The sequence below is a fragment of the Nelumbo lutea genome, chromosome 7 (genome assembly GCF_056320005.1).
Source record: "Nelumbo lutea isolate HS-2025 chromosome 7, American lotus-T2T, whole genome shotgun sequence".
NCBI classification, from domain to species: Eukaryota; Viridiplantae; Streptophyta; class Magnoliopsida; order Proteales; family Nelumbonaceae; genus Nelumbo; species Nelumbo lutea.
In genome coordinates, this window is record NC_142690.1 from 25,159,288 (window position 1) to 25,174,887 (window position 15,600).

General features: G+C 36.8%; 1 protein-coding gene across 3 annotated transcripts in view; it reads right to left on the reverse strand.

Moving 5' to 3' along the window:
* Positions 1-1,333: 1,333 nt before the first annotated feature.
* Positions 1,334-15,600, reverse strand: part of LOC148845750 (PQ-loop repeat family protein / transmembrane family protein) — a 35,561-nt gene continuing 21,294 nt past the window's right edge. For all 3 annotated transcript variants that reach the window (XM_088953049.1, XM_088953051.1, XM_088953050.1), the window contains 6 exons: positions 6,977-7,096; positions 6,726-6,746; positions 6,297-6,355; positions 6,119-6,209; positions 5,490-5,607; positions 1,334-1,742 (listed from right to left, as the gene is read on the reverse strand). In XM_088953049.1, the coding sequence (XP_088809175.1) occupies positions 5,524-5,607; positions 6,119-6,209; positions 6,297-6,355; positions 6,726-6,746; positions 6,977-7,096 (375 nt within the window). In that variant the 3' untranslated portion in view covers positions 1,334-1,742; positions 5,490-5,523. The remainder of the gene's footprint in view (positions 1,743-5,489; positions 5,608-6,118; positions 6,210-6,296; positions 6,356-6,725; positions 6,747-6,976; positions 7,097-15,600) is intronic.

Consider the following 15,600-nt stretch of genomic DNA (forward strand, 5'->3'; position numbering starts at 1 on the left):
CTATGCCTGAAAACCCACAATCTGTAGCAGAATCGCCACAGAAGACAGAGATAACCGATCTCCTGATCTCCCTAAAGTTTGTTGTATAACCTCGACTTATCAGAAACCTGTTAAAGATTGTTATTCCTCCTCTGGCCGGCGACAGCTAGCCACTGATTCCATTAGTAATCCTGCTGACGTGTCAAGCTACTGCAAAAGAATCAGAGTTAGTTATAGCTTTTTGTTATGATGGACGATCAATCATTTGTAATGATTTGAGCGAATATCATTGTATGGTTCACCAGGATCTTATAAATATTCCCTAGAATTCCTCCAAGGTTAAATCCCTTGTTTTCTTCATCCCTTTGAGCGACAACAGAAGCACTATAACTCGGGACAGCTCTGGCCTAAATCCCCGGCAATGGGGCGAAGTCGCTAACAAAGATCTAGCCATTTTGATCGAGAATGAACCCCCAAATTCTTACTCTTACTCAGGAGCCTGGGAGTCTGGAGTATTAGGAAGAAAAAACATTCAAGAAAAAGAACAGGAGAAAGAAGACACCAAGATATTAACCAAAAACTAAAGAAAGCGTAGAATAAATTTTCCATGGACATCGGCTTTCGCGACTTTCGTCCCTGCAAGAAATTGAGGGTCCGGAGTCTCCCATCTCCCTGTTTGGAATTGAAGGCCGGCACTTTTGTGAAGAGAGCTTCATAACATCTGTTGAGAACTTCATAAATAACATTTTGAGTAAATTTCATTTTCCTATGACCTTTCAAGTTCAATTTCTTGTTTCCTTGCTTGATGTTTATTATAAAGGGTATTCACCGACAAGAGAGGAAATTATCCTATTAATTTTTGGAATAATTCCCACCTTTTCTTTTCTTTTCTTTTCTCTATAATGATAATGGATGATGTTCAAATTCTAGCTTGAACAGCTCTTGCGTATGGGGTTCCAAAGAAGTAGAGCAGAAGAGATAAATCATCCCATGAAAGCGAGGAAAACTGAAAGGATTTCTACCGTTTTCTTAACACACAAGAGGTCGCATGAAATTGGATTTTAACAGATTCCCAACGGAGGGGAGATTTGTGTCTGATAACATCAGACAACAGGGAAGGTATTAGTCCATTTTGAAAAGAGAAGGGAGGTCTTAGTATTTACCATAAAACTCAGGGAAGATCAAGTTTTAACCTAAAAACAATGAGTAGGATATATGCAATTTGATCCGTCAACAACAAGATCTCTTACATTTCAAGTGATGATACCCTATCAGCCCAAAAATTCTGAAATGAAGCAAGTGTTTATGTCAGTCTGACATCTCAAGATTTTAATGTAAGTACCATACTATTGCATTTTAACAAGAAAAAAATTCAAAAATAATAACATTCCATACTTCCCTTTCAATAAATAAAGTCATGTCACTATTGAATGGTAATCAACAAAGACTCAGTATTATCTAAACTCGTTATAGAACTCAATTTTAATTGGAACCTAGATATTATAATTAAACAAATAAAATAGACTTTGAGACTCCCTACTCCTAGAACCGAAAGAAATTGTAATGGTATTTTACTTATCATAATCACATTCCAAAAATGACTCGACACAATGAAGGGACCAAAAATTTTTTCTAGAGAAAAGGATGATTGAGACAACATCGGATGGGTGTAAGAGATGACAGAAATACGCTGTCGTCCACCACTGTCAAAATAATACATCATCCAACTTCATGCCAATCAACTCTTGTCCCATTTTGAATTCCTGAAACATAAAGCAAGAGAGAGAATGTAATTGAGCAATTAACTGATCTAGTTAGCCTACTAACTGAAATGAAGCAAAAAGGGAACTTGGGTACATTAAAGATGGAAGATAAGAATAGAGATGAACCAAGATTTACATTAGTTAGGCCACATATAGAAGTGCCATTGATTAAAGTAATAGACTAAGAAATGGATAAATGCAAATATTGAAGCAACAAAAGGAACTTATGGAGACTTTTTAAGTTTTTGGGTGTTAGGATAATACTATTTTTAAGGTTTTTAAATTTATTTTCTAGTAGTAGGTCTCTTCAGTAAAACCTATGCACTACTAAACCGATAACCCATTTTGGTCTTTTTATTTATACCTAGAGGTTTGAGATATCTATAGGCTTTGTCGTTGAAATAAAGCAAGAACTTGGGTTTTAACCAGGAGGGTGAAAGAGATAGCAGATGTGAAAAGATATAGGCAAAATGACCGAGGAGGAGATGGCTTAAATGAATATAGATCTGGCAAAGATGTTGGCAGAGAAGGCAATGGTAAAAGTAAAGCATCTCAAGATACAGCTGGACCTTTGTGAAGTAGCAGAGAAGGCGATTCAACACTTGTTAAAAGGTTTAACTTTACACATATCCAAGCCCATGTTGAGACAATGGAAAAAAACATGCAACAACAGTTCTAAATGTGGAACATGACCACTTTTCCCATGTTCATTTTTCAAGTTCATGTAGAGCCAACTTGAAAATAGGTATCACATACCCAGGTAAGTGATACCCATCTCCCAGGTGCATAAATAACTTTCCCATCTGAGAATCAAACTAACACAGGTAAGTTCATTCACCTGGGTAAGTGTTTCCCAAGTAACACTTGCCAGGTAAATAGCTTTCCAAAAAACGAACAGGGCCTTAAAAAGTCAATGGGAGAAAATATGGGTCCAAAATGTATGACTTCAACTACATTTTCTTCCACAATATTTAGTGGAATATAGTAAGGCTATATTCTAGTCATGGCTTACTCTTGAGGTGATTGAGGATCAAAAGCCCATCAAACCGTCATCTCATTAGAGGGTTATATGTACGAATTCAAGTGAAAATTGAAATACTTTTTCAATTATTCACTAGAATGTTCATTACTACAAATGGGAAGAGAGTTTCGGGCATCAATGGACAAAATGTAAAAGAGTGGAGACATCTTAGAAGAGGCAAGGGTGACCACAGTTGAAAGAGAGAGAGACATGCCTAGGGAATGGCTCAAGGTGAAATATAAATTTGATAAGAAACACTAACTGAAAATTTACAAGAAATAAGGGATGGGTGTAGAGTACCTCTCATTCGCATGAGCAAGACAAGATTTGACGAGGACTCAAAGGATGAAGGAATCAATGGGAAAGAAAAATGTTAGGAGAATCGATCACCAGCAGGTGTTAGGGCTTCTGAGAAGCACTGCGGGCAGATGATGACTGGTCAACTGAGTCCTCAAATTGGTGAGTTGATCAGTTTCATAGCAAGCGTTCTCATTCAAAAACTGGCACAATTAAAAATACAATCTACAAGCACCCAAATGTGTTTTTACATTAAAACATTGATAGAGTGAATTTTTTGAGTCACGTGTATGACCAAATTGAGTGGATTCAAGATATTTGGATCCCAGGACCAGGTTGCGTAAGAGAGGCCAACCAAGAAAGTCAATCTTTGAACCAAATATAGGTACACAAATTCAAGCTACAAACGATGGCTTTGAGAATTGGCATTATAAAGTAACTGAAGTAAGGATGCTACAAGAAAGAATTGAAGAGAAAGATGGATAAAAAGATGAAGGGAAGTCATCTAAAGCCATACAAGTATGTTAACGAGTGCATTAAACAGGGTGTTGAGAAGCAATGTCCGGTGAAAAACAATGGATAGAACCAAGGCTGCCTTTACAATGAGAATCTCACAATTCAGTCTTTTAACAGCTTTGAAGGACAAGCCTGGGACCAAATGATGTTCTAAAGCCAGTTGAAAACTTTCCCCATATTGAAAAAGCATGGCATATTTGCTCTACACCCAACCTCTTGCTTTTTTTTTTTTTATCTACATGGTTTATGCCTGTGTTTTGAAATTCTATATTTTTAATAGAAATGGAATTTCTCATTTGGAATGGTCAAGGGTTAATAAACCTCACACCATTCATTTTTTAAGGAAACTATGCAAAATACACAAGACAAATCTGTTATTCTTGTATGAGACAAGACTAGGGGATCAAAAACAAGAACAAATTTGTAGACACTTCAATGCAATTGCTTCAATAAGGCAGCCTAGTAGATTGTTTTGCTATTGAGTTATTGACTTTGTAATTACAAAAGCAAGATCTAGATTTGATTGACGAATAGAGAAGCAGAAAAGAAATAGAAAAAGAGTTAACTCAAGAGTGGTTCAACCTTTGGCCTACATTCACAAGAGAGGGGGGAGTAGAAATCTACTAAATCAGTAAAATGGAGTACAAGTTTGAGCAACCTCACACAAACCCAAGAGCCCAGTATACCCCCAAGCTTGATCTGACCCAGCATTCTTAACAAATGCCGGTCAAATCATAAAGCGGGCCATATACAGGAATTTAAGGCACAATTCAACAAATCTCCACGTTGGCTTGAATTCCATCAAGCCACACAAGAATAGTAGACTCTCTCCTATCTCAAGACCCCTCCCATCTGAAGCAGGTAGAAGTACTATGATGAAAACAGTTATTCAAGTCCCCCTACCTATGTTATTAGTACAACTCTAATCCCAAGGACAACTACAAACAAAATGGAGAAGTTGGAGAAGGAATTCTGTTGGGCAGAGCAAGAAGAAAGTAATGCACACAATTGCATGGGAAAGGCAATGTAAGACAAAAAAGGTGGACTTGGTTTTAGGAAAATGCATGAAATGAATAAAGCCATATTTAGTAAGCAAATTTGCAGATTGTTGACAAACCAACTAGCTTTATGGTCTTGAGTGATCAAGAGAATTTTTTTATCAAGGAGAAGTATTTTATTCATAGATCCATATTCAATTGTAGAAAGAGACTACAAGATTCAAAATGGTGGAAGCAGGTTATTGATATTTTTAGTGAAATGAAGAAAGAAGTTTTCTGGCAGGTGAAAACAGTGAACTCCCTTCACATCCTAGAACCATGGATTCCATCTCTGAGAAATGATATCCAGTGCTACAGGCAGGGATCTTTCAGAAAATTCACCAAAAAAAACTGTCAATGAACAAATAGCCTCCCAAGTATGCCAGAGGTGTTGATGCCTCTGAGGCACACATGTCAAACGCCTTTTACATGAGGCGAGTGCCAGAGGCATTAAAAGCTCCTCTCTGCCTCTTTACTCCATTTCCTTAAAACAATCAGTCATGGATGCTGCTATAGTGCTGAAGTCTTTTGTTCTACATCATGATAGTAACTCTTTTGTTCTACATCAATCATTTTGTACATGTCTGTGTGAGAGAGGTAGGAGTAGAGGTAAAGAGACTTACCATCACCGGACAATTATTGCAAACCACTTGGCAGTCAATAAGTAATACTGGTGTCATTATGCTTGTCTTTTGGACCCTTGGGTTTCCAATAATGGAAATGGATAAACTGAATAATTATCTAGAAAGATGTTAACGCTCCAACCACTAATGCAATGAAATATTCTTCACATATGATTACATTCAACAGAAGTTATACAAATTACACAATGAATTTCAGCCAGTAAAATATGATACATTTCAAAAAGAGACTTACCATCACCGGACAATTATTGCAAACCACTTGGCAGTCAATAAGTAAAACTGGTGTCATTATGCTTGTCTATTGGACCCTTGGGTTTCCAATAACGGAAATGGAGAAACTGAATAATTATCTAGAAAGATGTTAAGGCTCCAACCACTAATGCAATGAAATATTCTTCACATATGATTACATTCAACAGAAGTTATACAAATTACACAATAAATTTCAATCAGTAAAATATGATACATTTCAAAAAGATCAAGAAATGACTAAAAGATGAAACTACTCTACCATTTGAGCTTTCACCAAGAAAATAAACACTACAAGCATTTAAACACTACATGAATTTTAATGCTGCATGAAATTGCATCAGAAAGATCCCAAACAGCAATGCTATAGTAACCCATGTTAATACTCGAAATCAAATAATTATTATAAATATACCATCATCAAACTAATAAAGCTAGCACAAGATTTCAACTTCATGCACCAAGAAAATAAAACTACAAGCACTTAACAGATGCATGGAATACCCATGCCAAAATAACTCATATCAATACTCCAGAGATGTAATGACTATTAAATTGAAATTCCATCAAATATCTTATCAAACTGATAGAATAGAACACAAAAGAGGATACAAAACAATCTAGAAGTATACATCCTCCTGCATCAACTAGCCATGGTAAATTTGGTCTGATTTTAGACAAATTCAGACTGCTAACAAGGATACTGAAAAAGAGGAGAAAAAACCATTATGATGCAATTTAATCTTATATCAAAATATAAGAATTATTTAAATTTAAAAGTAACAATCACCTTGCCACGTAAGTTGCATTTCCAACTAATGCAAAAACAAACATTAATGGATTAAGTCCCTACAGTTGATGTGAAAGAAGAGCTTAGTATGTACCCAAAAAAAATCAAAGATTTAACTTTCTAGAACTTGGAGGGGTCCACTCCACTAAATCTGCTGAACAATCTTGAGGTATATTTTGGATAACAACCGCAAGATACCCTTTTCAAGGTAGAAGGAACAATGAAAGTATGTGTTATGAATTAACAAGGATAGATTTTCCATATGCAAACGTCAGTATTAATTTTTGGGGCTAAGATAAAGTATACTAACATTAGGGGGAAAAACTTTAAGCACAAAGACAGGAACTATAAACCTATCCTTTATCTGGAAAATTCATTTCCTCTATAATGCAAATAAAGAACTCCAAGACAAATATAGAATAGACCTACCCCAACATGTCCTCTTCTAATCTGCAAAATTAATTCAAAGCATAAAGTTAGATTCAATAATAGATAACTGATGGATGACAACCAATATGCAAAAGACTAAGCCAAATTAAAATTTGCACAAAGTATGAAACCAAACAAGCAAGTCAAAACAGAAAACATTTGAAAGTCACTGCATTTTGCATTAAATAACAAATAAACATTAGAAGATTGAAACTTTTTTTATAAATCTACTAGCTGTCATAAAACTTCACATTTAACCAAATCTGGGGAAGCCGTCCACCCATGTATATAGCTGCCATTGCCCAACCGAGGAAGGTCCCAATGCTGCTGCTCCCTTCACCATGATTTTCCAATAATGGTCCACTACTTTTCTGAAAAAATTCAATTCAGAAAATGGCAAGACAATAAGTACTCTTACCTTCATGCATTTCTAGACACAAACTAAGAAAATAGCCTAGATAAAGAGGAAAAGTACAGAAATTTCAGAAAAATACGAAGTCCTGAAGTAGATTGCAATCAGTGACAACCAAACACAATTATTAACATAAGATTATTAATCAACTACCACACACACACAACACACTAAAACAAGGATATCTTCCTGAGTATTAATCTTTGTTTTTTTTTTCTTTTTATTTATTTGTTGCATATAAATTGAAAAAATAACTAAAGTAACCAATCACTTTTCAGACTTTCCCATTATCTCCCCTAATCAACTTACCATTATTTTTTTCCTCTGTCTAATTAACTCCTCCAATCATCTCTCCTTATTAATCATTAATCATACCATTAACTCTCTATTCTCCAACAACTCATCCACTAATTCTCTCTCAATTAGTCCATTAAATTGAATAAAATGCATTAGTTCTATCTATTCTATATATAGATTCAATTTAAAAATAATAAAAATTAGTAAATCAAATAAAAACTAAAACAAATTTAACTAACAATTATTAATAAAATTAAATTATTAATAACAATAAATAATTCATTGATTAAAAAATAAAATCCATAGAAGTTTGTATCTATATAACCCACAATAAAATGTTATAGCAAAGAGAAGAATAAACACCTTATAGAGATCATGAGGAGCTTGCTTCTTTAGATGTATATGCTACAGAAGTTTTGGAGGGAAGTTGTTCTACAAGCTACCTTCTTGATTAACCACATACCATCTCAGGGGCTTCAGTTCAAGTCGCCTTTCAAATTAGTTTATGGCCATGAGCCTCCCTTTAATATTCCCTTGTGTGTTTGGATGCACTTTGCTCATATTCTTGGAGCTTGATAAAGCCCATTACCCAATGTTGGTCCTAGATATCTGGGATCTTCAGAGGGCTAAACTAGATTCAATCCTAACCTTTGGCTTTTTTGGCACAAAGTGGCCACTCACAGACTGGAACCTGCATTCTCATATTTTCCAGCTCATGATCTTGTACCATTACTCACCCTGGCATTACATTTACAATAAGTATGATTAGTTATAAAAATGGACCTAGAACCCTCACTTGCAGGCATCTTATCATATATTGAATTACTTGAAAGCTTCCTCATGAATTGTTGTCTGAGATCATAGAAATTTGTTGTTTGAAAATGCTAGTTGAGCAGCCTTACCTTCACATAGGTGAACAACCATAGAATATTGTACTTTTCTAGGAAGTAATCTGGTCACCAGTAAAAGTAATAAGCATAACAGCTTGGAAAGGTCGAAATGCATAAGCAGAACATTGGGTTTTTTCACATACAACGTGTAAACTAATATGGGTCAAAACATTTTTACTAGAATGGGGAATAACTCCCTATGAGATTGCATTGTGATAAACAAGTGACTATCCACATTGCAACTAATCTAGTATTTCAAGAAAGGACCGAACATATTGAAGTTGACAGCCACATATAAGGTTTGTAATAAGATGCTTAGAAGGATATTCTTACTCTTTATGTTAAATTTGAGAATCAGTTAGCTGATCTGTTTATTAAGTCTTTGATTCATCCTCAGGTAGACTTCATTTTTAGTAAGCGGGATTATATGATATGTACCCATCTGCTTCGAGGGGGAGTGTTATGTCATCATCGTCATTCACCCCTTATCGGTGGCTTCACAATATGCCTTTTTAAAGGGGTTTCGGGAACCACTCTTTTTTAATAAAAAATATGCCAAAAAACCAAATTTTGAAAAAAAAAACTAAAAAAATATAAAAAAACGCGTTAATTTAAGTACTAGGGCGTATCGATATTTTGAACCTTGCTTACCCTAACTATATGGGGTTGGCTACATGAATCCTGTTTTGCCAATCCATTCTATTTAATTCTGAGGGGGAGTATACTATTTTATTATCTAGAGGGCAGTTTAGTCAGTTAATATATAGTGTTTACTTAAGAAGGGCAAACTAGTCTTGATATTTATTTTAAAGTGTACTATGTACTCAAGAGTACCATCTTTATCTTTACATATAAAAAGTGGGATGTGTGCAAGTGAGTGATATTTCGACTCTAACATCATCTCTTTTCCTTCTCTCTTCCACTCATTCTTGCTTCAATCTATAGAACAAGTGGTTTTAGATCATAGAGGTTGCTTGGTCCAACAATGGAATCTTTATCTCCCAAAATAAATATCTTACAATCTTCTCAAAGATTCAAAAAGCAAAGTGTCAATCCAGCTCATAATTGCCAAGGCGACGCCTAGGCAACAAGGCGCTCTTGGAGGCTAGCCTCGCCTAATCACCAAGCACCTTCCTATAGTGTGTTAGAAAAAACTTTTATTATCTTAATTCTTTGAGATTATAATTTAAAATAGATTTTAAACTAAAATATTCATTTTGTGTGTTTATGTACTAATTTCTTTTTATTATTTTCTTATTTGTTAGGGTTTAATCAACACAAACATTGCTAAATGCTGTATTGAACCCTGAAAGACTTCAAAACCTGAACCAATAAGTAAGGAAGAACTTAAACTGTTGTCTAATCAACACATTTACTTCTTTTTCTTTACAAAGTTTGTGTTTGTACTGTAAAGAGACTGGGCCGAATGGGTCCTAGTATCTTCTCTTGTAATACTTTTTTTTTCTATTTTCCTGTTAGCTAATGGGCCTATTATTTCTTTTTGTTTGATCTCTTTATGTTACTGCCTAGCTGGCCGCCCACTTAAGGGCATACTTGTAATTATATTAACATTAATTTTTAGTAAAAAGGATTAGAGAAGGGAGGGAAGGATTATTCGAACCATTATTCTTCTTCCTCCTCTTTTCTCCATCTTCTTCTCTTGTACTGCTGCTCTTACTTTTCTTCCTAATTTTTTTTAAGTTTACACTTATTTTGAGGACTGGTTTACATCTTGGTATCAGAGCAGGTTTCTTTCTTCCTTCTTTTCTTCTTCCTCTTTTCCCATACACCCTTTGATTAAGAGAGTGTATGGAGAGATAGGTTCTCTATAGCTTCGAGGATCTCTGGCTTAGTTGGTAGAGGGTTTGGAGAGTTTAGATGTGGTTGGATATTGCCAAGAAGTGGTGTTGTTCTATTGCTGCCCAAAACCCTAGCCGACTAGAGATTTACAAAGGTACAAGTAAAAGTGAAGCTTTGGGTGTGGCACTCTGTGCTTGGGAGGTGTCTTTTGACTCCTAAAGGAGGGTGGTTCAGGTTTGGAAGAGATTGGGAAACTCTGGTAGGAGCGACTGCATCTTCTCTCTTCCCCCCAACAGTTGGACGGAGTAAAACCCTAGTTTTCAAGCATCTGGGTTCTGGTTTGACTTCAAGTAAGTTTATATAGACCAAATTTATGGTTTTTTTATTTTCGTTTGATTAATGGAGCCATACAGAAGTGAGTTCAAGCAAGTGCCGGTTTCCGGCCTTAGATTGGTAGATTCCGTTTTGACTGGTGTGACCACAATCAAGCTAGATGGGACAAATTATCTTGCTTGGGCACAATCCATAAGAATTTATGTCTATAGTAGAGGAAAACTCGGGTATCTCATAGGTAATAAAGTAAAACCCGAAGAGACAGACGCTGAATTTGAGAAATGGATGCAGGAGAACTATACAGTCATTGGGTGGTTGGTCAACTCTATGCAAGCTCATATAAGTCAGCATTATCTCTGGATGTCTTCAACCAAGGAGATATGGGACAGTGTTACTGAGACCTATTCACAGAAGTTGAATATAGCCAGAGTCTACAAGTTGAAAAGTGACATGAAAAACCTAAGACAGGGGGAGAAGAGTGTAGCAATCTACTATTCCATACCCAAAATCCCTATGGCAAGAAATTGGTGTTATGGAGACAGTTGTATGGGAGAGTAAGAATGATGCTGAAATGTATAGGAAGTCGGTGGAAAGAAATAGGGTGTTTGAATTTCTTATTGAACTCAACCATGAGTTTGACATCATTAGGTAAAATATCCTGGCCAAAGATGAGGTTACTCTTTCCCAGGCATATGCTATGATAAGCAGTGAGGAGAGTAAGCGACAGGTTCAGTTACAGAGTCTACCTACAGAACACTCTGCACATGCTAGAATAAAGCCAAAGGGTCCTACTGAGAAAAAGGATAAGATATGTGAATATTACAAGAAACCAAGGCATACAAAGGACACTTGTTGGAAGCTTCATCCTGACAGGTTTAAGAATAACAACAGTTCTAAGAAGGGCAGTCAGGCAGGAAAGCTTAAGACAGCTAATGTTGCTATAGTACCTGAAGGAGGAAATAAGGAGAATGAAAAAAATCAACCATTGAACAGTTGGCAGCAATGAAGGCGGATTTTGAAAATTATGGGAGGCTGTTAAATCACTTGGAAACTATTGTTTCTTCATCTCACTCTTCTAGCAACACATCATTATCATCAGCATTTGCTCACTCAGGTATTCGTGCTTCTACAAATCATGCTTCAGTTTCAGGTAATCATAAAATCCCTTGGATTATTGATTCCAGTGCATCAAACCACATGACCAACCTGTCTAATCTCTTCTACTCATACCACCTTCTCTCTGATAAAGAGAAAATATCCCTTGCTGATGGGTCTCTTGCTCCCATTTCTGGTAAAGGGGATATAAAGACCTCTGGCACCCTTTATTTATCCTTTGTCCTTCATGTCCCTAAACTTAATACAAACCTTTTATCTATTAACAACTTAACTAAATCCATGAATTGTAGCATAACCTTTTTTCCCACTCATTGTGTTTTTCAAGACCTACAATCTCAGAGGATGATTGGGAGTGGCCATGAGGCGAACGAAATATACTTGCTAGACACACCGGATAGAGCTTTTGGACCACCTCATGGAGTTACCTTAGAGTCAATCTTGTCAGAGTCCATTGACAAAGTCTTGTTATGTCACTTTTGGTTTGGTCATTTGTCTTTTTCTGCTTTGAGTCATTTGTTTCCAGATATGTTTAAGAGAGTGTTTTTATCGAGTCTTCATTGTGAGTCGTGTGAACTGGCAAAGCATTGTAGACATTCTTATTCAGTAAGCAATAAAATATCTCTTTCTCCTTTTCATATTGTTCACTCTGATGTGTGGGGTCATATCATTTGCCAACTATGGGGGGTTACAGGTACTTTATCCTTTTTATTTATGACTACTCTCATAACATTTGGATTTATCTCATGAAATCCAGGGATGACTTACCAGCTATTGTGCAAAAATTTCATGAACTCATCCTCACCCAGTTTAACACTCGGATCAAAATATTCCGTTTTGATAATGCTAAGGAGTATTTTGAGAAAACCCTCCCTGCCTATCTTGAAACTTTGGGATTATTCATCAAAGTTCTTGTTCCTACACTCCACAACAGAACAGAGTGGCAGAAGTGGCGGAAAGGAAGAACCGGCATATGGTTGAAGTTGCTAGATCCCTCCTGTTTGCATCCCATGTTCCTATAAAATTTTGGGGAGATGTTGTCCTTACTGCTACCTTTTTGATCAACTGTATGCCCTCCCGGGTTCTTAACTTCAAAACCCCCTTTAGCCTTCTCTTCTCGGATTTGTTTTCTCTTCCTCTCCGTGTTTTTGGGTGCACTTGCTATGTGCATGTTCACAGCCATCAAAGGCACAAATTTGAACCTAAGGCTCATAAATGTGTTTTTTTGGGATATGCCTCAACACAGAAGGGATATTGCTATTTTGATCCAGTTAGTGGCACCCGCTTTGTATATCGAGATGTCATATTTGCTATCTCCTTTCTTTAGTATTTCTCCTAAGGGGGAGAAATCTGAAAAACCCTTTGCTATGTCTCCATTTGTTCCTCTTCCCATTCCTCTTGAGTCCTCTCATGATGTGTCCACTTCTCCCACTGGATCAACCTCCAATATTCCTGTTCCTCCTCCACCTCATTCTCCTGTAATTCCTCCTCATCCTTCCTCTGACCATCTACATCTTTCCCAGACCTTGACCTTCCTATTGCTCTCCGCAAGGGTAAGCAGAAGTGTACAGCCCATTGTATCTCCAAACACCTATCTTACAGCCTTGTATCTCCTTCCTACTACTCTTTTCTTGCTTCTGTTTCTTCCCATGTGATACCCAAGTCTGTACCGGAAGCCTTATCTAAACCTGAATGGAGGGATGCTATGATGACTGAACTGGATGCTTTGCATAAGAACCATACCTAGGATATTATTGACTTGCCTGAAGGGAAGGAACCATTGGGTTGTAAATGGGTGTTTACCATTAAATATCACTCTGATGGATCTATTGAGAGGTTTAAGGCTAGGCTGGTTGCTAAAGGCTACACTCAGATGTATGGTATTGACTATCTTGAGACATTTGCTCCTGTAGCTAAGATGACCTTAGTCCGGGTTTTGTTATCTCTAGCTGCTACTTTTGATTGGCCCCTACACCAGTTTGATGTTAAAAATTCTTTCTTGAATGGAGACCTACATGAAGAGGTCTATATGTCTTTGCCTCCAGGGGTGTATGGGAAGGAAATGCAAGGCAAGGTGTGTAAACTGCAGAAATCTATTTATGGTCTCAAACAGTCTCATCGGGCTTGGTTTGAGAGGTTCAGGGCTGCTCTTGTCTCCTTTGGTTACACAAACTCAATCTGATCATACCCTGTTCTTGAAGAGAAATGGCTCTCTGGTGACCTTTATGATAGTTTATGTTGATGATATTGTGGTCACAGGTAATGACACTCAAGAGGTCAATAACCTCAAGATTTCTTAACGCTGAATTCGAGATCAAGGATTTGGGAGATCTTCGATATTTTTTGGGCATTGAAGTTGCTAGATCTAAGGATGGTATCTTCATTTCTTAGCGTAAATATGTCCTTGATCTCCTTGCTGAGACTGGTAAACTTGGAGCTAAACGAATCTCCACTCCTATTGATCCCAATCATAAGCTTTCAGCTATAGATGGTGACCTTTTATCTGATAAGGGGGTGCTTCAGAGACTGCTTGGGAAGTTATTATATCTTTGCATGACTCGACCGGACATTTCCCATGCAGTAAGTGTTATTAGTCAATTTATGCATTCTCCTAGAGATACTCATTTAGTTGTTGCAGAAAGGGTTTTGTGTTACTTGAAAGGTACTCCAGGGAAAGGTATTCTGTTTGCCAAACATGGACATATGAAGCTGGAAGCTTTCACTGATGCTGATTGGGCAGGATGTATTGATGATAGGAGACACCTCGGGTTATTGTGCTCTGGTCACTGGGAACATTGTGTCATAAAGGAGTAAGAAACAGTCTGTAGTTGCTAGATCCTCAACTGAAGTAGAATACAGGGCAATGGCACATGGTGTGTCAGAATTACTGTGGCTACGATCCCTTTTAGAAGAATTGGGGGTTAACTATGAGAAGCCAATGATGCTCTACTGTGACAACCAAGCAACTATCAATATTGCACATAATCCTGTTCAACATGATAAAACTAAGCACATTGAGGTTGATAGGCATTTTATAAGGGAAAGAGTTTCCTCAGGAGAAGTTTGTTTGCCATTCATCACATTAGAAGAACAATTGGCTGACATCTTGACCAAGGGAGTTCCGAGAGGGAAAATGACACACTATATAAGCAAGCTGGGCATGATTGACATCTATGCTCAACTTGAGGGGGAGTATAAAGAGACTGGGCTGAATGGGTCCTAGTATCTTCTCTTGTAATATTTTTTTTTTCTATTTTCCTTAGCTAATGGGCCTATTATTTCTTTTTGTTTGATCTCTTTATGTTACTGCCTAGCTGGCCGCCCACTTAAGGGCATACTTGTAATTATTTTAACATTAATTTTTAATAAAAAGGATTAGAGAAGGGAGGGAAGGATTATTCGAACCTTTCTTCTTCTTCCTCCTCTTTTCTCCATCTTCTTCTCTTGTACTGCTGTTCTTACTTTTCTTCCTCCTTTTTCTTCCTAATTTTTTTAAGTTTACACTTATTTTGAGGACTGGTTTACATCTTATACTATATATGAATTTTCTTCTTCCACCCTTTCTTTTCTTATTTTCCTATAACAGAAATAGGGGTTCAGCCCTTATATTTTTTGAAATTTCTTTTCTTTCTTCTTTGTTTTTCTCATGAATATGTTGATTTTCTATACTTTAACATGGAGTTTATACTTTTATCATGAAAATTATGGATAATAAGGAAATATGGTTATGGAACCCAGGGAACCCTAGGATACATATTTTTACTTGAAGAAATCCATTGCCTAGGTGACAAGGCGCCGCCCCCCCCCTGCCACCTAGCCTTGCCTTGGCACCTTGAAATCTTTGATCCAGCTGCTATCCTATTGATCCTAATCCTAACACTTACAAAAGAGACTTGTTAGAATACAAGGGCCAATAGCAAAGACAGAATAGTTTGGAGGTTGTTGTACTTCTGCCTTACTTTTCTAGATATTTCATGTTTTATATGGACATTGCCAACCAGTACATGCATTAGCTACAAGTGCCACATGA